General features: G+C 39.9%; 2 protein-coding genes across 2 annotated transcripts; both read right to left on the bottom strand.

The window, feature by feature from the left end:
* Positions 1–5,036: 5,036 nt before the first annotated feature.
* LOC147420051 (uncharacterized) lies at positions 5,037–5,422 on the bottom strand. Its single transcript, XM_086504948.1, has 2 exons — positions 5,360–5,422; positions 5,037–5,279 (listed from the first exon to the last, which is right to left on the bottom strand). The coding sequence occupies exons 1-2, from the start codon at positions 5,420–5,422 to the stop codon at positions 5,037–5,039; spliced, it is 306 nt and encodes a 101-aa protein (XP_086361074.1).
* Positions 5,423–21,130: 15,708 nt separating this feature from the next.
* Positions 21,131–21,586, bottom strand: LOC147420050 (uncharacterized). Its single transcript, XM_086503966.1, has one exon. The coding sequence runs from the start codon at positions 21,584–21,586 to the stop codon at positions 21,131–21,133; it is 456 nt and encodes a 151-aa protein (XP_086360092.1).
* Positions 21,587–21,899: the final 313 nt, after the last annotated feature.

Genomic DNA, 21,899 nt, shown 5'->3' with positions numbered 1-21,899 from the left:
CACTTGAGGCTTGAACTTGAGTTCAAGCCTAGAGGTGTTCTTCTATGCCCTTAGAAGTGACAAGGATGCCATAAAGCTAGCCTTGCGAGACAGAGCTATATTTGCATACATAGGCAAGGTTCAAGCCTCTTGGCCTTGGTAGCCATAAGGATATCATGAGGCTAGGCTTGCATGCTTGTGATACACTAGCATACACAATTGATGCTCAAACCTAAGTTCAAGCATAAAGTTGTAATTCTATGCCCTTGGTAGCCACAAGGATGTCATGAGGCTAGCCCTGCATACTAGTGTTACATTACCATATATTGATGAGGTTGTAACTTAAGTTTGAGCCTAAAGGTGTTATTATTTACCATTGGTAGCCACAAGGATGTCATGAGGTTGGCCTTTCATGATAGCATTACACTAGCATATGTAGGCAAGCCTCGAACTTCAATTCGAACCTCTTGTCATTGTTAGCCACAAGGATGTCACATGTGAGGCTAGCCTTGCACATTATTGCTACACTAGCATATGCAAGTGAGGCTCAAACTTAAGTTTGAGAAGATGTTTCTCTATGCCCTTGGTAGTAGCCTCGAGGATGTCATGAGGCTAGCCATGCATGGTAGTCCTACATTAGCATAGGTAGGTGAGTCTCTTGCATTGGTAGCCACAAGAATTTCATAAGGCTAGCTTTGCACCCTATATGAGCTAGTACTACACTAGCTTATGCAGTTGACACTTGAACTTGAGTGCGATCATGAAGGTGTTATTCTATGCCCTTGGCACCCTCAAGGATGTCATAAGACTAGTTTTGCACCCTAGTGCTAGAGTAAAATATTCACCGTGGCTACAATATCACTTGAGGTTGAAACTTTAGTTTGAGCCTTAAAGTGTTGTTCTATGCCCTTAGCAGCCACAAGGATGTCATAAAGGTAGCCTTACATGATAGTTCTATACTAGCATACATAGGCAAGGTTCGAGCCTCTTGGCCTTGGTAGCCATAGGGATATCATGAGGCTAGCCTTGCACCCTTGTGATACACTAGCATACACAATTGAAGCTCAAACCTAAGTTCAAGGTTAAAGTTGTAGTTCTATGTGCCGCTTGGTAGCCACAAGGGTTTCAAGAGTCTAGCCTTGCATACTAGTGTTACATTACCATATATTGACGAGTCTCAAACTTAAGTTTAAGCCTAAAGGTGCTATTCTTTACCCTTGGTAGCTACAAGGATGTCATGAGGTTGGCCTTTCATGGTAGTGTTACACTAGCATCAGCATCGAACTTAAGTTTGAGCCTCTTGGCATTGTGACCCATTGTGACCCACAATGATGTCACATGTGAGGCTACACTTGCACCTCGATGCTACAGTAGCATATGCAGGCAAGGTTCAAACTTAAGTTTGAGAAGGTGTTTCTCTATGCCCTTGGTAGTAGCCTCAAGGATTTCATGAGGCTTGCCATGCATGATAGTCCTACATTAGCATAGGTAGGTGAGGCTCTTGCATTGGTAGCCACAAGAATTTCATAAGGCTAGCGTTGCACCCAATATGAGCTAGTGATACACTAGAATAAGCAGTTGAGTCGTGAACTTGAGTTTGAGCCTATAGGTGCTATTCTATGCCCTTGGCATCCTCATGGATCACACGAGACTAGTTTTGCACCCTAGTGCTATAGTAGCATATTCAAGCGAGGCTACAATATCATATGCACTTGAGGGTCAAACTTAAGTTCAATCCTGAAAGTTTTTTTCTATGCCCTTAGTAGCCACAAGGATGTTATAAATCTAGCCTTCCACGGTAGTGATATACTACCATACGTAGGCAAGGTTTGAGCCTCTTGACCTTGGTAGCTATAAGGATATCATGAGGCTAACCTCACAAGGAAGTCATGAGGCTAACCTCGCATCCTAGTGTTACATTACCATATACTGATGAGGCTCAAACTTAAGTTTGAGCCTAAAGGTTTTAGCTTTTTTACCTTGGTAGCCACAAGGATTTCATAAGGTTGGCCTTTCATGGTAGTGCTACACTAGCATATGTAGGCAATCTTCGAACTTAAGTTTGAGCCTCTTGCCATTATTAACCACAAGGATGTCATGAGACTGGCCTTTCTCATTAGTGCCTCGCATTGCATATGCAGATGAGCCTTAAACTCAAGTTTTGATCCTAAAGGTATTATTATGTACCCTTGGTAATAGCCTCACGGATGTCATGAGTCTAGCCATGCATGGTAGTGCTACATTAGCATAGGTCGGTGAGGATCAAACTAAAGTTGGAGCCTCTTGTCATTGGTAGCCACAAGTATGTCATAAGGCTAGCTTTTATTGCTACACTAGCATGTGCAGCTGAGGCTCAAACTTAGGTTCGAGCTTAAAGGTGTTATTCTATATCCTTGGTATCCTCATGGATGTCAAGAGACTAGTCTTTCACCATATTGATACAGTAGCATATTCAAGCAAACCTACACTAGCATATGCACTTGATAATCAAACTTAATTTCAAACCTAGAGGTGTTTTTCTATGCCCTTAGTAGTGAAAAGGATTCCATAAATCTAGCCTTGCATGACAGTGTTCTACTAGCATATGCAGGCGAGGTACGAGCCTCTTGGCCTTGGTATCCATAAGGATATCATGAGGCTATCCTTGCATGCTTGTGCTACACTAGCATACACAATTGAGGCTAAAACTTAAGTTTGAGCTTAAAGGTGTTATTCTATGCCTTGGTAGCCACAGGGATGTCATGAGGCTAGTGTTGCATTCTAGTGTTACATTATCATATACCAATGAGGCTCAAACTTAAGTTTGACGCTAAAGGTGTTATTCTTTGCGCTTCGTAGCCACAAGGATGTTATCAAGTTGGCCTTTCATGGTAGTGTTGCAATAGCATATGTAGGCCAGCCTCAGACTTCAATTTGAGCCTCTTGTGATTGTTAGCCACAAGGATGTCACATGTGAGTCTAGCCTTGCAAGTTAGTGCCACACTAGCATATGCAGGCAAGGATCCAACTTAAGTTTGATCATAAAGGTGTTGCTCTATGCCCTTGACAGTATCCTCAAGGATGTCATGAGTCTAGCCATGCATGGTAGTCCTACATTACCATAAGTAGGTGAGGCTCAAACTTAAGTTAGAGCCTCTTTCCATTGGTGGCCACAAGAATGTCATAAGGCTAGATTTGCACCCTATATGACCTAGTGCTACACAAGCATATGCAGTTGAGTCTCAAACTTAAGCTCAAGCCTAAAGGTGTTATTCTACACCCTTGGTATCCTCATGGATGGCATGACACTAGTCTAGCACCCTAGTGCTATAGTAGCATATTCAAGAGAGGCTACAATAGCATATGCACTTGAGGCTTGAACTTAAGCTCAAGCCTAAAGGTGTTTTTCCATGCCCTTAGTAGCTAGAAGGATGTCATACAGCTAGCCTGGCATGATAGTGCTATACTAGCATATGCAAGCGAGGCTCGAGCCGCTTGGACTTGGTAGCCATAATAATATTATGAGGCTAGCCTTTCACCCTTTTGCTACACTAGCGTACACAATTGAGTCTCAAACTTAATTTTGAGCTCAAAGGTGTTATTATATTCCCTTGGTAGCCATGAGGATGTCATAAGGTAAGCCTTGCATCCTAGTGTTACATTACTATATATTGATGAGGCTCAAACTTAACTTTGAGCCTAAAGGTGTTATTCTGTGCCCTTGGTAGCCACAAGGATGTATGAGGTTGGCCTTTCATGGTAGTGCTACAGTAGAATATGTAGGAAAGCTTGGAGCTTAAGTTCTAGCCTTGTTCTATTGTTAGCCACAAGGATATCACGAGGCTAGCCTTGCATGTTAGTGCTACACTAGCATATACATGCGACACTCGAACACGAGTTTGAGCCTAAAGGTGTTGCTCTAAGACCTTGGTAGTAACCTCAAGGATGCCGCGGGGCTATCTATGAATGGTAGTGCTACATTAGCATAGGAAGACGAGGCTCAAACTTAAGTTTGAGCCTCTTGCCATTGGTAGTCACAAAGATGTATAAGTTTACCTTTGCACCCTATATGAGCTAGTGCTACAATAGCATATAAAGTAAAGGCTCGAACTTAAGTTCGAGCCTAAAAGTGTTATTTTATGCCCTTGGTATCCTCATAGATGTCATGTGACTAGTCTTGTTTTAAGTTCTACTTCCCACCATGTGACTAGTCTTGTGAATGAGTAGACTTGCAAGAATATAAACTATACTTGTAGTCTTGTAGGAGATATTTTGGTAGACATCTTTATCCATGACAACCTTAAAGTCTAGTTTTTAATCCTCCAACTCAAGCTGAAGGTTGAGGTTGTGGTCCAAGTCCCAAGTAATGCATGCTTTAGCTTCAACTCAAGGTTGAGGTTCAGGTGCAACTTGACTTCACCTCAAACTTGAGGTAAAGGTCCAACTACCATGTTCCAAGGCTGAGGCCAATCGTGAGACTTCTATACGGACCTAAACAATTAATCAATGCTTGAAAAAAACTTGTGGTTAGTGTAATCCCATCTACAAAGTTTAAATAAATTTCAAATTTGAAGGTGGAAGAATTTCAAGAAGAAGAAGAGTATTTTAATGTCGAAGGAAGCCTACAAAACTTGAAAATTTTAGAGAAATCTAGTTCAAAATCCTTTAAATATGGTCAAACTCCCTCTTAAATTTCTCTTATGTAGGTTTCCCAAGCTTTAAAAAATATATATATTTTAGCCAAATTCCCTCTTAAATTTTTCTTATGTAGGTTTCCCAATCTTTCCAAATAAGTTTATTTCTAGCACTGCAAAATTAAATTAAATGCAAAATAACAGGTCATATTGATAGGCTGGCAAAAGTGCACTAATAAAAGCTATTGATTATGTGAAAAGAACATGCGGGCAAAAGTGCACTTTAATTCAAAATTCAAACATAACGTCTTACGTCAAAGAAGACAGCAGGGAAATGGACATGTTGTTTGTTGATCCATGGCTCGCATCTCCCCATGCGCAGGCATCTCATCCTTCTCTCTGTGTGCCTAATAAGAATCCCTCACAGACGTTCAAGCTAGAAGATCAGTTCTTGGTTTGTTTGCTTTGCTTAGCGAAAATCATGATATACTCACCCCTTTCAGCTGCATTCGGCAAAGCCTGTGGCAGGTCATCTGGACCACTGATGCAGGTACGACGTGCATACCCTCGCTCTCGCTTGCACAATGCCCCAACAAGGGTTTCAACCACTGGCCCTTGTCGAAGCTGTACTAGAGAAGGTGTATCCAAAGCATGAAGTTGCAAAGGATATTTTCTTACACTAGAAGCCTGTTTATGACAGGATTGCGCCAATGAAAAAACCGGTTTGGAGGTGAAGGCCAAGATCCTTATGGAAGTAGAGGACCAACCTCATATGGATGCAAGAAATGGCACGTACCGAGTAGGAGCTGCTCCACCACTGCTGCCGTCATCCACGTCACGATCATTAGCATAGCATTAAGGGGAGTTGATATTGCATCTTTGCCTATGCGTGCAGAGGGAGGGTAGTCGAATCTAGAGGAGTGTTCTATTGTAATCACGTGTACTCTGGTACTTAATTGCTGAGCTTGTGGGCATCGTGGAGGAGTTGGAGCAGCAGGATAGTCATGATATCACATCGATCCTATTTGATGGCCTTTCTTACCCAGTTGAGAGTCCTCATCGGCTCTATGCTTCTCTCTCTCTCTCTCTCTCTCTCTCTCTCTCTCTCTCTCTCTCTCTCTCTCTCTCTCTCTCTCTCTCTCTCTCTCTCTCTCTCTCTCTCTCTCTCTCTCTCTCGTCGTTGGATAGGTTTCTTGGGATAGTTTCCTATGACACTAAAACAATCTTCTTTTTCTTCTCCTTCTTTTGTAGCTAGAAGATTAGCCAGAGCTCCATGCCTTTATCTCTAGTATTTCAAACTTAAGTTTGAGCTCATCTCAATATCTACCTAGGAGCTTGAGCTTAGGTGCACTACACAAAAAAGGTGAGACTCGCCATGTGTCTTCATTGCTTGAGTTTTTTCATATTGTCAAAGTGACACTAGATAATCAAATTTTCTTGGTAGTATGCAACAAATAGCTTGCAAGCTTCTAGTTATTGTATAGGCTGCAAGCCATTGGGGTTACGAGTTAGAGCTTTCTTCGCATTTCTTGCTACAATGTGCATGAACACAGAGATCATCTGAGGGCTGTTGAGAGGGTGGGTCCAAACAATGTCCTTATTGTTTTAGGCAATATCATATTCACACATCTATAAAATGAACCTACCCAACTAGATGTTCTAGATAGTCTAAATTGTATTTTACGTTCGAGATCCATTCCTTTATCTACCTAGCAACTCAAACTTAGGTTTGAGCTCCATGTCTATATCTACTAGAACCTCAGTCGATCTCCATGTCTCAATCTTCCTTGAAGCCCAAGCCCCATGCTTTTCCTCCTAGTAGCTTGAGCTCCATCCCTACATCTACCTAGAAATTTGATCTCCATGTCAAATATTCTAAAATAGATTTTGCATTAGATAGCTTGACATTTCATATCTTAGTAGATCATTCGACCAAAGCCTCATTCGGCCAAAGCCATTGAAATTTAGGCTCTATAGGAGTGATGGCATACCTTTGAGGTAGTACAAAGTATACCCCGGAAATGTTGATTGGAAAGTGGTATAGAGTTATGGAAGAGAAATGGCCAAGGAAAGTAGACAAAAGTGAGTATGCTAGGTGGGTCAACCCTGTCCTTGTATATAACTGGGAGAATCTTATGCAAGCCCTTGGTGCAAGCAAAGACACTATCTTTGATGAATTGTTTCTAGGGAATATGTGCAAACAAGATCATGCTCTTGACGTTCCATTGGAAGAGGTAGTCTAGATGCGGGTAAATGAGGGCCACAATTGTGGTCCAATACACATGCACAACAAAAAATTTGAGGATCTCAACCCAAGTCTTGATGTGGCAAAGGGTGAGGTTGTACTTGTGCAAACTTGTGATGCAAATTATCCAATTTGTCTAGGAGTGACAACAACAAATATATTGATCAAAACAATGAGTCAACAAACCACCAACAAGTCAAGATACAATACTTGACACCCATTTCAAAGAGTGGCGAGCGAACATAATTTAGTCACCTGTCTCTCTTACAGCTTACATTTTAGTCATTCTGATGAAAACTTGATTTTGGATGTGTGTGTGTGTGTGTATGTATAAATTTGTAAACTATGTTGTGCAAACACACCGTAGTGTATAATATGGTTGTTGACAACACACAATATTAGACCTTGCATATGCATTAGCATCCACTAAAAACTGTACCACAAATTTATTTTGTGCAACAACTTAGCACACTCCAACCTCACTTCAAGTCCATGTGACACAAAGAATTGTCCCAAATTTGAGCATTTTTCCCTATTTTCCTAAATATGTGTTAACACCTGTCGTTTGACATGATGTCTGGTGCGAAGCTCATGAGAATCCAAAATCTTTTTGAGCTCATGAGGAATGATTGGTGGTGCAATAAGGTCAACCAACACACCTGTGTCAATGAAATTATCATTCTGTCCTAGCTATTTTTGTAAACGGCTAACATGAAAAACAGGATGAACTCGTGAGTGCTCTGGAAGAGCTAACTTATAGGCCACTTGACCTATATGTTTGAAAATGGTAAATGGTCCACAATAGCGTGGTGAAAGTTTATCAACTTTTCGCGTCTTCAAAACTTTTGAATTCTTCAGAACTTTGAGGAAAACCTTGTCTCCTTCTTCAAAAGTAGCAAGATGTCAATGCTCATCTGCGTACTTCTTATATCGACCTTGAGCTTGCTTAACATTCTATTGAGCAACTCAAAGCATGTCAAAATGGTCTTGGAGAAAATCCTTCGCTTGTTGTATCTTCTCCTTAGCCAACCCCACCGTAACGGGTGATCTTGGTTGAAATCTATACAAAAGTATAAATGGACTAAACCCTATAGTCACATGCTTTGAACTATTATAAGAAAATATAGGTAAGTAGTCTTCCATATTGGTTTTCTTCTTGCTAACGTACACTCGTAGCATATCCTCTAGCACTTGATTAACTCTTTCTGTTTGACCATCCTTTTCTGGATGATCAGCCATACTTAGATTAATTTTAGTTTCCAACTTTTGGACCATAGCTCTCCAAAAGTGATTATCAAACTTTTGATCTCTGTCACTAATGATACTAGTTGGAAGACCGTAGAGTTTATATATATGATCTATAAATAACCGTGCTAATTCTGGTGTCTTAACTGTAGTCTTAGTGGGAATGAATTGACCCATCTTTGTGAGACAGTCTACAATTACCCAAATGGCATCATGGCCACGATTTGTAGTAAGTAGTCCTACTACAAAATCCATAAAGATACTGTCCCACTTACCTTGTGGAATCTCTAAAGGATGTAAAAGGCCACCTTCCTTGAGGCGCTCTGCCTTATTAACTTGGCATTGTTGGCAATTTAGTATGTAATCTTGAATATCATGATGTAAACCTGCTGGCCAATAAAATTGCCATCGAACTAAGACATACGTCTTATGAATACCTGGATGACCAGCACTTGGACTATTGTGACACTCAAATAAGATTTGGAGCCTAGTGTCTGAGTCCTTTGGCACACATTCTCTACCTTTGTGGAGTAAGTAGCCATCATCAATGGAAAAATTATTCCATCGCTTAAGCTCTTCCTGAGTAGGGATGGAGCTCTGTGTGTTGGAGTTTTTATCTATGCGTGTAGAGACATGTTGATCTGACTGTTCAAAGACCTGTGAGTGTGAGGGATCCCTTTTTAAAACTGCACTCCACAATTTAGCATATGATTGATCTTGTGCACACTTGCCACGCAATGACTCCAAAATCCACTCTTTAGTTCCGTGAAAGCAAGTGAATTAATATGAGGCATCCGACTTAGTGCATCCGCTACTACATTATATCACCCTTTGCGATATTGTAGCTTATAATCATAATCTTCAAGGATTTTTGCCCATCTAGCTTTATGGACCTTCAAGTCTGTTTGAGTAGTAAACCATTTGATACGCTCATGGTCAAAAAATACTTCAAACTCGGCACCATATAAATAGTGTCGCCACTTTCATAAAGCATGAATTATGGCATAGATCTCTCTCTCATAGACATAATAATTCTTTTGAGCTCTATCTTTATTTTCAAAGGCTATAAGTCTTCCCTCTTGGAGAAGTACCGCACCAATTGCTTCATCACTAGCATTAGTCTCTACCACAAATGGCTTAAGCGGGTCAACGATTGCTAGGATGGGAACAATGGCTATAGCTACCTTGAGCTGTTCAAAACTACGTTTTTGGGCTTCTTCCCAAGAGAAGGTCTTACCTTTTGCTTTAAGTTGATATGTCATAGGAACAGTGATTTTGGCATAGTCAGGGATCTACTGTCGATAAACCCAACCATGCCTAAAAATATTTGAAGCTCCTCAACTGTGTTGGGATGTGGCCATCGAAGAATGGTAGCGACCTTGTCAGTGTCCATCTTGATGCCAGAATAAGAGATCACATGACCGAGGTAATGTATCTCTATTTTAAAGAAATTGCACCTACTTTGCTTAGCATACAGCTCGTGAGCTCGTAGCTGTTCAAACACTAATCATAAGTGTTCTATGTGTTCATCTTCAGTCTTACTATAAATTATAATGTCATCAAGGAAAACCACAACAAATTTTCCAAGATAGGGACGTAAAACACTATCCATGAGTGTCATAAATGTAGCTAGAGCATTGGTTAGACCAAAAGGCATAACCAAACATTCAAAATGCCCGAACCGTGTTCTAAAGGTAGTTTTGGAGATATCTTGCAGAAGGATATGTACCTAGTGGTATCGTGAACGAAGATCTATCTTTGTATAGTATCTTGCCCCATGGAGTGGATCAAACAAATCATCCACTCGAGGCAGAGGATACTTGTTCTTGATGGTTATTGCATTTAATCCGCGATAATCTACGCACATGCGCATAGTACCATCTTTCCTTTTTACCAATAGAATTGGTGATGCCCAAGGCAAAGTGCTAGGTCTAATGAAACCACGAGCGAGGTAGTCATCCAACTGACTCTCAACCTCCTTGGCTTATTTAGCACTCATACGATAAGGTGGTTTACTCACTGGTTTAGTGCCTGGCAAGACATCTATGCCATGTTGCACATCACGTGTAGGGGGTAAACCGGTGGTAAATAACTTGAGAACACATCACTATACTCCGTGAGTAAGTGAGTCAGATTTTGCCGTGCAAAAGGAGAAAGTAAACTAGAGTTATGCTGGGATGGAGAATCTTGTAGTTCCTATAATGTTTGTTTTACAACAGTCGCACGTTGCTCTATAGAATTAAAATTAAGAGCACTTTGCTGGTTATATTTGTTAACACGTTGTTTATCAGTAGAATTCATTGTACTTTGCATAGTATTACTAGAATTCACCGCACTTTGCTCTTGAGAATTCACAAGACTTGGAGACAAGCAGTAACACAAAAAGACTTCATCTATTGAATTTGCTTTCTGCAAAATAGAAAGCTCGGCTGTACATATAAGAGGTGCAGATGGTATATTTTTCTCACCAAGCAAAAGCACATGTTTACCATTGGCCATAAAGGATAAGGAGTTGTGTTCATAACTAGTGTGCAATGTGTTTCCTAAACCATGTAGCCACTCCTGTCCTAAGACTACATCAGCATGGTCACTTCAAGGTCACCACTTATACAAGCTAATCTCCATTTAATCATAGAGAGACAAAAGTTTCACCACTCATCCAAGCTAAGCTCCATCAAAGCATAGAGAGCCACAAGGTCCATCGTCTATTGCTATGTGTGGAAAATTGATGCAAGGCTTACCACTTGTCTAAGCTTAAGCTTCATTCAAGCATAGAGAGACATAAGGTCCACCACTTATCCAAGCAAGCTCCATTGAAGCATAGTGGACCATAAGGTACAACAATTATCCAAGCTAAGCTCTACTGAAGCATAGAAACCCATAAGGTCTACCACTTGTCCAAGATAAGCTCCATTGATGCATAGAAAGCCATTAGATCCAACACTTTCCCAAGCCTAAGCTTCATTCAAGCACAAAGATCTACAAGGTCCACCATCTCTTGTCACGGCTAAGCTCTATTAAATCATAGAAGCCTCTAAGTTTACCACTTATTGAAGATAAGCTCCATTGAAGCATAGAAGTCCATATGCTCCATGAATTTTCTAGGTTAAGCCCCATTGAGGCATAGAGATCCATAAGGTCCAAAGTCTAAGCTGGGCATGTAGAACTGATGCAAAGTTCACCACTTTTCCAAGCTAGGCTCCATTGAAGTATAGAGAGTCCATTGAAGTGTAGAGAGGGACAAGGCCCAACACTTTTCCAAGCCAAACTCTATCATTGAAGCAAAAAGAGTGACAATTTGTGAAACTTCTCCATGCCAAAATCTATTATTAACACATAGATAGCTACAAGGTCCACCACTTGTCCAAGCTAAGATTCATTAAAGTATAGAAAACCACAAGGTCTACAATTTAAGCTAGGCATGGGGAATTGATGCAAGGTCCACCACTTGTCCAATCTAAGCTCCATTGGAGCATAGAGAGCCACAAGGACCATAGTATAAGCTAAGCATGGAGAATCAATGCAAGGTCCACCACATGTACCACCTATCATCGGCTATTATATCTAGCAGCATGGCTTTTTTGGTTTCTAGATCCACCACTTGTCCAACCCAGATTAAAAGTTTCCCACTTGGATTTAAATTTTCTTGTCTAGATTCAAAATTCAAAATTTATCGCTTAAATTAAAATTTCCTACTTCAATTCAACATTTTCTACTTGAGGGAGATGTTATAGCATTAGAGCAAGGTCCACCACTTGTCCAACCTTAATCTATAGCCTTATTTATACTGAGAACCTATCTTATTTCATCCCAATAGTAGGTAAATTTTCATTTCATGTATTATCTATGAGCCTCTCTTAGTTTCAACTATCATCTTCATTAGAAACCTCAGTAAGCTCCGGTACCTTGTTGAGAAATTAGACAAGGAATCACATTTACAGAGGTGTTGGACAAAAAGTAGCAAAAAATGCGAAAGAAAGAAACTTTATTGGAAGACACAAGTAAGTCAACTATTGAAATTTACATGCTTATGTACAATCTTGTTTTTTATGTATATGTATGTATGTCATGTATCCATACTATGTCAAGTACAAGCATATGTATTTGTATGTTCTGTATGTATATCACCATGAGATAGTATACATTTCTACCATGCATATACATAAACATATGTACCTACATACATAGGCAAAGCAACCACAGTACCAGTCATATTCACAACATGCATACACTATGTAAATATATATTACCGATGGATGCACCTACAAAAGTAGGATAAATAGAGCAAGAATTAGAAATTTGAATTTTGTGTATATGTATGTGTGTGTGTGTGTGTGTGTGTGTGTGTGTGTGTGTGTGTGTGTGTGTGTGTGTGTGTGTGTGTGTGTGTGTGTGTGTGTGTGTGTGTGTGTGTGTGTGTGTGTGTGTGTGTGTGAGAGAGAGAGAGAGAGAGAGAGAGAGTATCTATGTAAATATGTATGATTTGATGTGTATGGGGGTTTGTATGGGAGCAAGGAAGGTGAACACTATGAAGGAAAGGAGTTTTCATAATGTTTATCTGTGGGTTGTGTGTGTGCGCAAAACATCCATGTACATGTGTGTGTAAGAAGGCAGCACAGAGAAAGAGAACCGTTTTGGTTTCTTCGAGAGAAAAACATAAAGACAGAAACCTGATGTAGATGGAGAGAGACAGAGAGAGAGGGAGAGGGAGAGGGAGATGAAATGCACCTTGTCAAACGCTTTTGATTTACAAAGTAAAACATTTCGCTTTCTGTGATGTTGAGGCCCTGAGTGTGATTGCCTTTGTCGTGCTGTTTACACTCTATTTTTCACGCGATGTGGTCTCTTTATGCACGAAAGCCAAAAGTCCCTCTTCTTTTGAATGCAATGTGCCCCTATCATGATGTGAACAACCTATTTTTCATGTGCTATGGTTTCCTTGTGTGCATGAGCAAGAAATCCCTCTATGCGTGCGAGAAAGAATCTCCCCTGTTTTTTCTATGTTTTGCTTGATTCAATGTGTGTTTCTGTGGTAGGATTATCTAAAATGCCATGTGTACTTTAAAACTAAAAACTCATCTATCTTTTGAGCGATTTGCTTTTGTTTTGACCAAGCGAGGTTTTTTAAAAATAACAAATTTGGCATATCGTACAAGTAAAATTTTTTGTGTCCTAATCATGTTAAAAAGAGATAAAAACTCATTGATTTTCTACATTAAAAACTTCTTGTTTTCTTACAAAAGATGCGGGGCACTGCCCCTCGACCCTACCGCCCCTTGACCCTGCTTGGGATGCTATTCCAAGCCCTACGGACTGCCGCCCCTCGACCCTGCTCGGGGTGTTGCCCTGAACCCCACAAGGGCTGTCGTGCCTTGACCCCGCTTGGGACGCTACACCGAACCCCACAGGGGTTGTCGCCCCTCGAACCTGCTTGGGGTGTTTTCTTGAACCCCACAGGGACTGCTGCCCCTTGACCCTGCTTGGGACGCTACCCCAAACCCCACAGGGACTGCCGCCCCTTGACCCTGCTCAGGGCGTTTCCCCAAACCTTGCACAGGTTGTCGCCCCTCACCCGGGGGATTCACTATTAGTAATGGGGGGATGTCACCTGCGTGCATCAAAATTAGAAAAACCCCCCTATCTACAGTATCTTACTTGCTAACTTATCCCCCTACATAGGGACAAGATACGGACGTTCTCGTAATGAGCCATCCCCCCTCATACGGATTTTATACGGAATGTAATGACCCACTATTTTATGTATACTAATAACATAACAATTTTAGAAGCAAATGATTTTGCAAAAAATACATATTGAACTGCAAATGAACAAAAGTGTACATTGTAGTGTGTTTTCATTTGCAATAGATGTTAAAAGAACAAACCATGAAAAGCAACAAATATAATGAAAACTAAATTAAAATAAACCAATCGTTTCAATATAATTTGTCAAAAAACAAATAGCATTTACCTTGTAAACTGATTCAAATCTCAATTTCAAAACATATGATACTACCCACCACTTAGTAGGCTTCCCACATGGGATTTAAGAGACACATATAAAATGGATTGTTCTCTAAATAACAAATAATGCATACTATGAAAAACTTCACTCATCAAATCAAAACACATTACAAAATAACCCATTGAAAGATTAATCTTTTTGAACCAAAACAATTATATGTGATATGAATGCACGTCTATGCTTAAGCAAATGCAACTTTTAAAAAAGAACCATCTGTATTTAATTTTGAGTTTGTACATAAAATAGAAATCTTAAAAATGTCGCCAGAGTCTCCTTTGTACGGAGACCTCTTTCTCAAAAAAAACCAGTATACCCTTTTCTTGGGCTCCCACATGGGATTTTCATCACATAATTTATTTTTTCCAAAAAAACTGTCCACCTCATCTTGGGCTCCCACGTGGGATTTAAGGATTATCTTACATATTAAAATCAAACACATTTTCAATAGAGTCAAAGTAATCTAACTTCAAAGTGGTTATATGACCTGCATATCATAGTACAAAGGAACCTCCAATCACAGTCTAATCACACGATTACCAAAAAGCCATGTCCACATCGATACGCGATCATGTACAAAACAAACACAAAATAAAAACATAAAAGTAGCTTACCAAATCTACTTAAGAACCCTCAAAACTAAAGTACATTCCAAGTGCTAGTATGTCATGCTTCTCATACTACACAATCAACAAAATGGCATGTCCATGTCATATGGTGGCCGTGTACATAAAATACATAAATCAAAACATCAAAATGAAATGTTTGAAGAGAGTTTCCTAAACAAAATGTGCGCCCCTTAATCAACATTTCACTAGTCTACATGCCATGTTGGACAAACATCTTTCATATGGTACATCGTCTTTTTATGCAGATACTCCTATCTAAGTACTGAGCACAAATCTAAGTCAATATTTTCAAAGCGTAGTCATCCCTCATCTTTGCCACTTGCATCCAGCATAAGTATCAACCTATAAGATTCAAAATAGTTACACTTAGAATTAGCAAATAAATATAGTTCTTTATTGTATAAACCAATTCTATGAACTTTTCTCTTGCACATGCTTGAACCTAATTTAAAAATGAAGTCAATTTACCTTTCACATACTCATTGAAGACCTTGTAGTCCTTAGCATCAAGCTGGTATTTCTTAGTCTCCAAATCATACGTCAAGTTTGCAAGTGAAATTATAGACTCCAAGGATACACATTGATTGTCCACAAGATCATATGTATAGCTCCTTGCACCCTTAGCTTTTTGATACCATGCAAGATGTATCTCTACATTTGTAGGTCGGTCAAGAAGATCAAAAGGACCCCTGGTCTCTTTCATAGCAGCTCCCACTTTTCTTCTCATACACACAACTCTTCCAAGATACCATGTACCTTTATCTGCACCTTCGCTAGTGCTACAGATCTTTCCTTTACTCTTGCACCTTGTGTCATCCTTGGAAGACAAACCCTCAAATAAAACAACACAATCTGAGCCTACTACAAGAGAAGTTCCTGTTTGAAACCTGATCTTTTTATCCATTGAAGAATAAATCCCACTTTTCACCCTTGTTAGTCTGTTCTTAGACAGAGTTGGATTTTCATTTAGCTAACTCACAAGAGTACTCTTACATATTTTCTTGCCATCTATCTCTACAAAAGAACAGAACTGGCTCTGAACTTTCTCCTCTTCATCAACTATCTCATCAAACACATGGCGTAACTCACATTCTGCGACTATCACGTCATCTTTGGCACATGTGCTCAACTCATTTGCACCTTCGTCTATCTCAAGAGGAAGGTCATCAAAAAATCCATAATCCAAAATTTGGTCATCTGCATTGGCAACCATTATATCTTCAAGATCTCTCTCTTGCCATGTGTTATGGCACCAAGAGATATCGTGAATCCCTAGTATTTTGCACACATCCTTCGCTTCACAAAAGCCCTCTCTTAAAGCTCGTACTATGTCCCCATCACAAGATATGGGCATGTAGTCACCAAGATTGGCAAATGGAACGCCAGGTACATGATTCATTACAGCCCATATGCTTTCTTGCTTAGAGTGTGCTGCTGGAAAAACAAGCATGGAGCTTGATTGAATCTTGGCGATCCTGTTTAGCACACCAGCACTGCTTAACAAATCGACTCCATCATAACTCCTCTCATTTCTAACCATACCACCAACTTTGCTAAAGAAATTTTCACAAGTGTCTCACCCTGTTGCAGACAAAGGAACTTCTAGATGTGTATACTTTTCTCTGAATAGCTTGATTAGAAGAACTATAAAGTGGCAAGAGAGCTGAATATCAAGGAATGTTTCTTTGCTAATGAAATTCTCCTTGAGAGTGTATATCGCTTGTTTCATGATCCAAGTGCGCCACATCCTAAAAAAACAACGTTAGATATTTCTTACAAAATGAATAACTATTGTCTTATTTTAATGGCAAACATAAAGAATGACACTTTTTCTAAACACTGAGTACCTGAAAAAGAAGGAAACCTTGCCGGAAGCTTTCACTCTCTCAAATAATGAGAGAGTTGGAGACAGAAAAATATCAATATATGAAGCTACTATTGAAAGGTACATTTCTGTTCCAAGTGTTCTTTCTTGCTGAAATTGACTTCCAATGCAAAAATCCTTCAGACGCACTTGCACCTTACGTCCTGCCAATCTTTGGGCTGATCTCCAGTTTTGCCTATCCTTTCTCTCCACATCACCCTCTTGCAATCCATGCTCATCAACCTTAAAATGTTGATATACAAGAGCAACATGATTCAATGTAGCGATATCCTTGCCAAGGACAAGTCTTCTAGAAGCATTATCTAAAGGGTTAACCAACTTTTTCCCATTATGAATGAAGTCTGAGTCATGGAATCCCAAGATACTTCCGTCATAATCTATGCTCGCTGTTAATGGCCACCCCTTCCAAGGAATAGAAAATCGAATACCCACTTGAGAAGTGTAGTCATCTCTCATGAGTTTCCTTCTTCGAGCATCCCCATCAGAAGCATGACCAATCAAAGGACCTACAATGTTTTTAAGATGACAATTCCAAAGCAATGCTATTGCATCCCACTTCGCTTTGATGAAATTCGAATTAAATCGATTACATGTCAACTGGACTAGCAGGACAAGCTTTGGTAGACAATGAATAAGTGGATTTGCAATAAGAACCCGTGCATAGTGAGCAATAATATTAGCGTGGAACGCCTCAGCAACGTTGTTGTACCCGGCTTCACCAGAACCAACGACCACCACAAAATCTGGTACACAATTGTGTTCTTGTTTCCTTCCACAAAAGCCAACAAGTTCATCATCCCTTGCATTCCACCTGACCATCCTCTTTATAACAGTCTCATCTTCGGCAATAATAACAGGAACGGTACCCATCGGGATGTTGTTTCTACCCATTTGATGCTTATAAACCTCAGCCACATGTTGAAATATATCCTCCCTGACCGCTGTTTTATAACATATGGACTTGTTACCCTCATAGTGGTTGAAATATTAGGTCCCCCAAGGTTCAAAGAGAGAAAGTTGTGCATTCTTGTACCTCCCCACAATTTAACAGCTTCAAAGAGACTCTTTGTTGTGTCAGAGTATCTCTTGCCTCGGGGATCTCTTCCAATGTTTTGCGAGATATCCATGAGAAATCTCCACAATGCTTGCTTTCCCTCAAACAAACCGAGGTTGTGCGCATTGATTATATCCATGCAAAACTTTTTCACATCTCCTCTTCCCAACGCTTCAGAGACAGTATCATGAAGGTTCCTGACTCTTACACTTAATGCTGCAACTTTGGTTTTTGTGAACCAAAGTTTCTTCTTAAGTCTTCGAACTAGGATACACCTAGATCGTGCTATGCCAAGAATCTCTGAGTTAGTCATGTAATCGAGTCTTATGCCGAAACCTGTATCTCTAAGCCCTTGACTATGTGTTTCTTGGGATTGGCGATAGACTCTCATCCGAAAATCTCATTCCTTGGGAATGGAGGCACAGTTTAAACACATTAGCCCATCAAATGGCATTCCCAGTATGCTTACTCTGCAGCAATTTTTGTGACGAAAAGTTCCAGATATGTCAATGACGCATTGATCCTTATAAAACGTTGCTATGGTGTTTGGTTCACAAAACCAATTTGCCCCCCCCCCTCTACTATCATCTAAAAATGGTTTTAAGTCAATTGTGTTTCCTCCAAATGTGAATGATTTTTGCCAAAATCCCCAACATAGTGTTGAATATATCTTTTCTTCTATTTGGAAAAAAAGGAAAACAAAGAACAACAAAAGTCTTTTTTATCAGAAACTGCTTCAAAAGTGGTACAAGAAAAAGACAGAGAGGTACTTAGAATGGCATACCTTCACCTTCATTTCTTTCTGGTGCACACGATGACTTCCCGGAACATACTAGCAAGGAAAACACACATTCATCAAGCTTGTCAACAAAAGATCTACGATACTAATAAAAATGTCAATAATGCAATTTACCTGAGATTGGTTTGAAAAATCCAGTCAACTCCTTCTGATGGTCATCAGGTACCGGGAACTTACTTGGACGACCAACCTTCTTTGTCCCTTCGTGCAAACTTGGAGCACTAGCCTGAATATGCACCTTTGACTTTGTGTGCTCTATCATGCATTGTTTGATAGACCCTGTCTTTGGAAATAGGGGGATCCATTTTCCATCAACATTGCACTTTATAAAGACTTTAGAGGTAGACTTATAGTCATCAATTGTCTCAAGCACCAATTGAAATTCTGATTTCCTCTCTTCTGCAAATGCATTGACCTCTTCCATTGCCTCAACCACCTTCTCTTTGTTTCTAGTAATAATCTGATCATCTAGGCTTGCAGTATGGGAGTCCGACCTTTTTGCTTCATGGAGACCCATGGATCGCATATGACTTATGGTCTTTAAGTGTGAATTCATAAAATTGTATATGGTATCTGGACCTCCGTGTCCATATGCGATCTCGCATTCTTTGCACCAGATTTGAAACAAAGCCCTCCCATCTTTATCCTTTGACATTAGAGTAAACCTATCAGAGTGCCCTTTGAATCGCAACTTCTCTTTGGCAGTCTTCACATCTCGTTCCCACTTCTTGACTTGGGAGCGTGTAGCAAGAATGCTCTTCATACGAACTTCTCCTTCTCTCTCTTCCACAGAAGCATTGAGCGAGGAACTAAAGGGACATGTCTCACTTGTTGCTGCCTGATACATTGAGGATCTCCCATCCACCTCATTCGATGCACCACTAGAATCTACCCTAGGACGCTTTGCAGGGGATGCAACACCAATTTTGTACTCTATTGTCACCTCATCACTGGTCACCTTCCATATCTCCTCTTGTTTTTCACTTATTGGTAACATACGTGAGCCTCCCAGAAATCTATAGTCATTTGAAGCTAAACCACCAGTCAATCTCTTCTCTAATCTCCCTATATGTAGCTCCCTCTCTCCCCATAACAAAACCAAGTGTGTTTGTTTGTCCTGTCCCTTCATTGAGGTTAATCACAATCTCTTTGATGGCCATACCCGAGTTTGCTTATCTGTAAAGACAAGTCCCATTCATAAACAAGAATACTTGCAAACAACTACATAATTTGTAACTACATCTGCACTCACAATGTCCATCTTTGCTACTTCAAAAAAACTTGAAAAGAAAGGAATCTTTAAGTCGTTGAAAGACAACTTACGGCTTAAGACTTAATGTAGATTCGTTATTGAGTTGATACAACACTACCAATCAAAATTTTGAGTATAACCAAAAAAAAAGGATTGAAGCATATAAAACTCTTTGATACTCGAGCATATAAAACACTTTAAGCATATAAAACAAAGGGTTTACAAGCTCCAATAGAGGGTGTTTTCCAACTTTCTATAGAATCTTAGCTAGATTTCAAGCTTGCCTCGAAAAAGAATCAACAAAGATTAGTGTAATTACCGACAAAAGAAGTACATTTTTTATGACCAACCAAAAGAAAGTTACACTTTTGATGGCTAACATCTTGCTACAAGGCAAAAGAGTTTAACTCAATAAAAGGCTCGCATCATCTCTACCAATGGCCGCAGACATTTATTCCCATCCAAGTGCATGTGGGTTAAGTCTGCATACAATTCTTCAAATGATTTTCTATTCTTTTCTTGTAGAAGATACCCAACTTTTACAATATCTTGAATATGATATGCGTCACTTGCTGAACGAGATGCTAGCTAATCGGTATTGTATTCCATGGACAACTCTCTACAAAACTTGACCATTTGATCAATAAGCCATGCTAATGCATAGACATCAACCTCTCTGGTATACACATGGTCATTATGTGTGTCCTTCAATAGCTCTGGAGCAATCCAAGGTTTATGCTTATGGGCTTTGCTTTGACAACAATTGAGTGATTGTCGTCTCTCTGATGCAGGCCTGATTGCTGATCCCCAATCAATGATGCCAACTCAAGGATCTGAATCCCTAGTAAAATCTAGCATAACATTGAAAGGATGCAGGTCACAATGAACAACGCCCAATTGATGGGTATAGGCCATTGTGTGTGTCAAGGCAGCTATGATATTTGGTAGATTGTTCGTAAAGGCCATGACTCGAGTTAATTCTCCTTGATTCAGTTTCGTCATCTTACCTTTACTTGAACCTGTGCCAGCTTTCTCTTCCTTCTTCACAATTCGGCTAAAGGTACCTTTCTCAAAAGGTAAACTGTGCATCATTTTTCCAATGCTTCCTCCATTGAAGTAAGGAAAAATGGCTATCAAAGGCTCATTGCATGTATGTGCAATACTACGCACAATCCCCCTGTGTCGAAGATCAAAGCTGACCTCATCCTTGAAAGACTTCAATTTCTGTCCAGGCATTCCTCAATACTGCTTCACTGCATACGTATTTTCGCTTGGAAGATACGAAATACCATCAATTCTTACTTGGAAGCATGTACCAAAGGAGCCGACACCCAAGTTCTGTAAGTAAGTGATAGTATCATGTGGTATGCCAAGTGTCAAAGTACACTCTGAGTTTCTCGCAGACCTCTACAGAGAGTTTACAATTGGATGTCCATGGCATTCTATCTCTGGCACTGTCTTCTCTTGGGCATGGTCGACTTGCTCCTTTCGTAGCTTTTTAGATAACACAAATTGTGTATCTATGTCTTTGGCAAGCTTACTCTTCTCTCTTTCTGCACGCCAAGCCAAATCCCAAGCCTTGAGCTTTATCAACTGAACACCTTCGGGAAGAGCTTCATATAAATCATGAGTGCACTTTTCCATGTTACCAATGATACTATAAGCAGACTGGCGAGCTTTGTCTTTGCTTATAACAAAGGTTTCCTTGGAGACCGCACTTACGATTGCTTTTTCAAGCATTTTGTCTATGAGTGTCTCATTTTGCACAATACTTTGCACCTGCTTCTCCGGTAATTCACTAATCACCTTGCAGAGAGTTGACCTTAGAGACTGAAGAAATGCCTTCTTCTTACCCTCTGCCATAATGACTATAATGATATCCTATTAAAAAAAAAGAAGCATTCAAGTCAACCTACATATATATAGATATTTTCGATTCTATTTCAAACTATTACATCAAGGCTCCTGCATTATCCGAATGTGACACATTGATAACCAAGAACTGAAGGTAAAAATCAATAGCTCAAGATGGCACACCCGGTCAAGCCATATGACCATGTGACAAATTGAGACTATATTTCTAACTATATACAAAATGAAGACATTGTGTATGTGTGACACATAGACCCAAGGTATGCTAAACATGTCTTGGCAAGAAACTATAGCTCAAGATAAC

Source organism: Adiantum capillus-veneris, chromosome 28 (assembly GCF_014529385.1).
Source record: "Adiantum capillus-veneris isolate H3 chromosome 28, ASM1452938v2, whole genome shotgun sequence".
NCBI classification, from domain to species: domain Eukaryota; kingdom Viridiplantae; phylum Streptophyta; class Polypodiopsida; order Polypodiales; family Pteridaceae; genus Adiantum; species Adiantum capillus-veneris.
The sequence above is the reverse complement of the archived record's forward strand: the minus strand, read 5'-3'. Positions and strand labels throughout refer to the sequence as shown.

What these genes read in the sequence shown, in the direction of transcription:
- LOC147420051 (XM_086504948.1), bottom strand. Translation starts at nt 5,422, where the DNA reads ATGACGGCAGCAGTGGTGGAGCAGCTCCTACTCGGTACGTGCCATTTC. An exon ending in ATTTCTTGCATCCATATGAG is followed by an intron (nt 5,280 to 5,359) that starts GTTGGTCCTCTA and finishes TGTCATAAACAG; the next exon opens with GCTTCTAGTGTAAGAAAATA.
- LOC147420050 (XM_086503966.1), bottom strand. Translation starts at nt 21,586, where the DNA reads ATGGCAGAGGGTAAGAAGAAGGCATTTCTTCAGTCTCTAAGGTCAACT.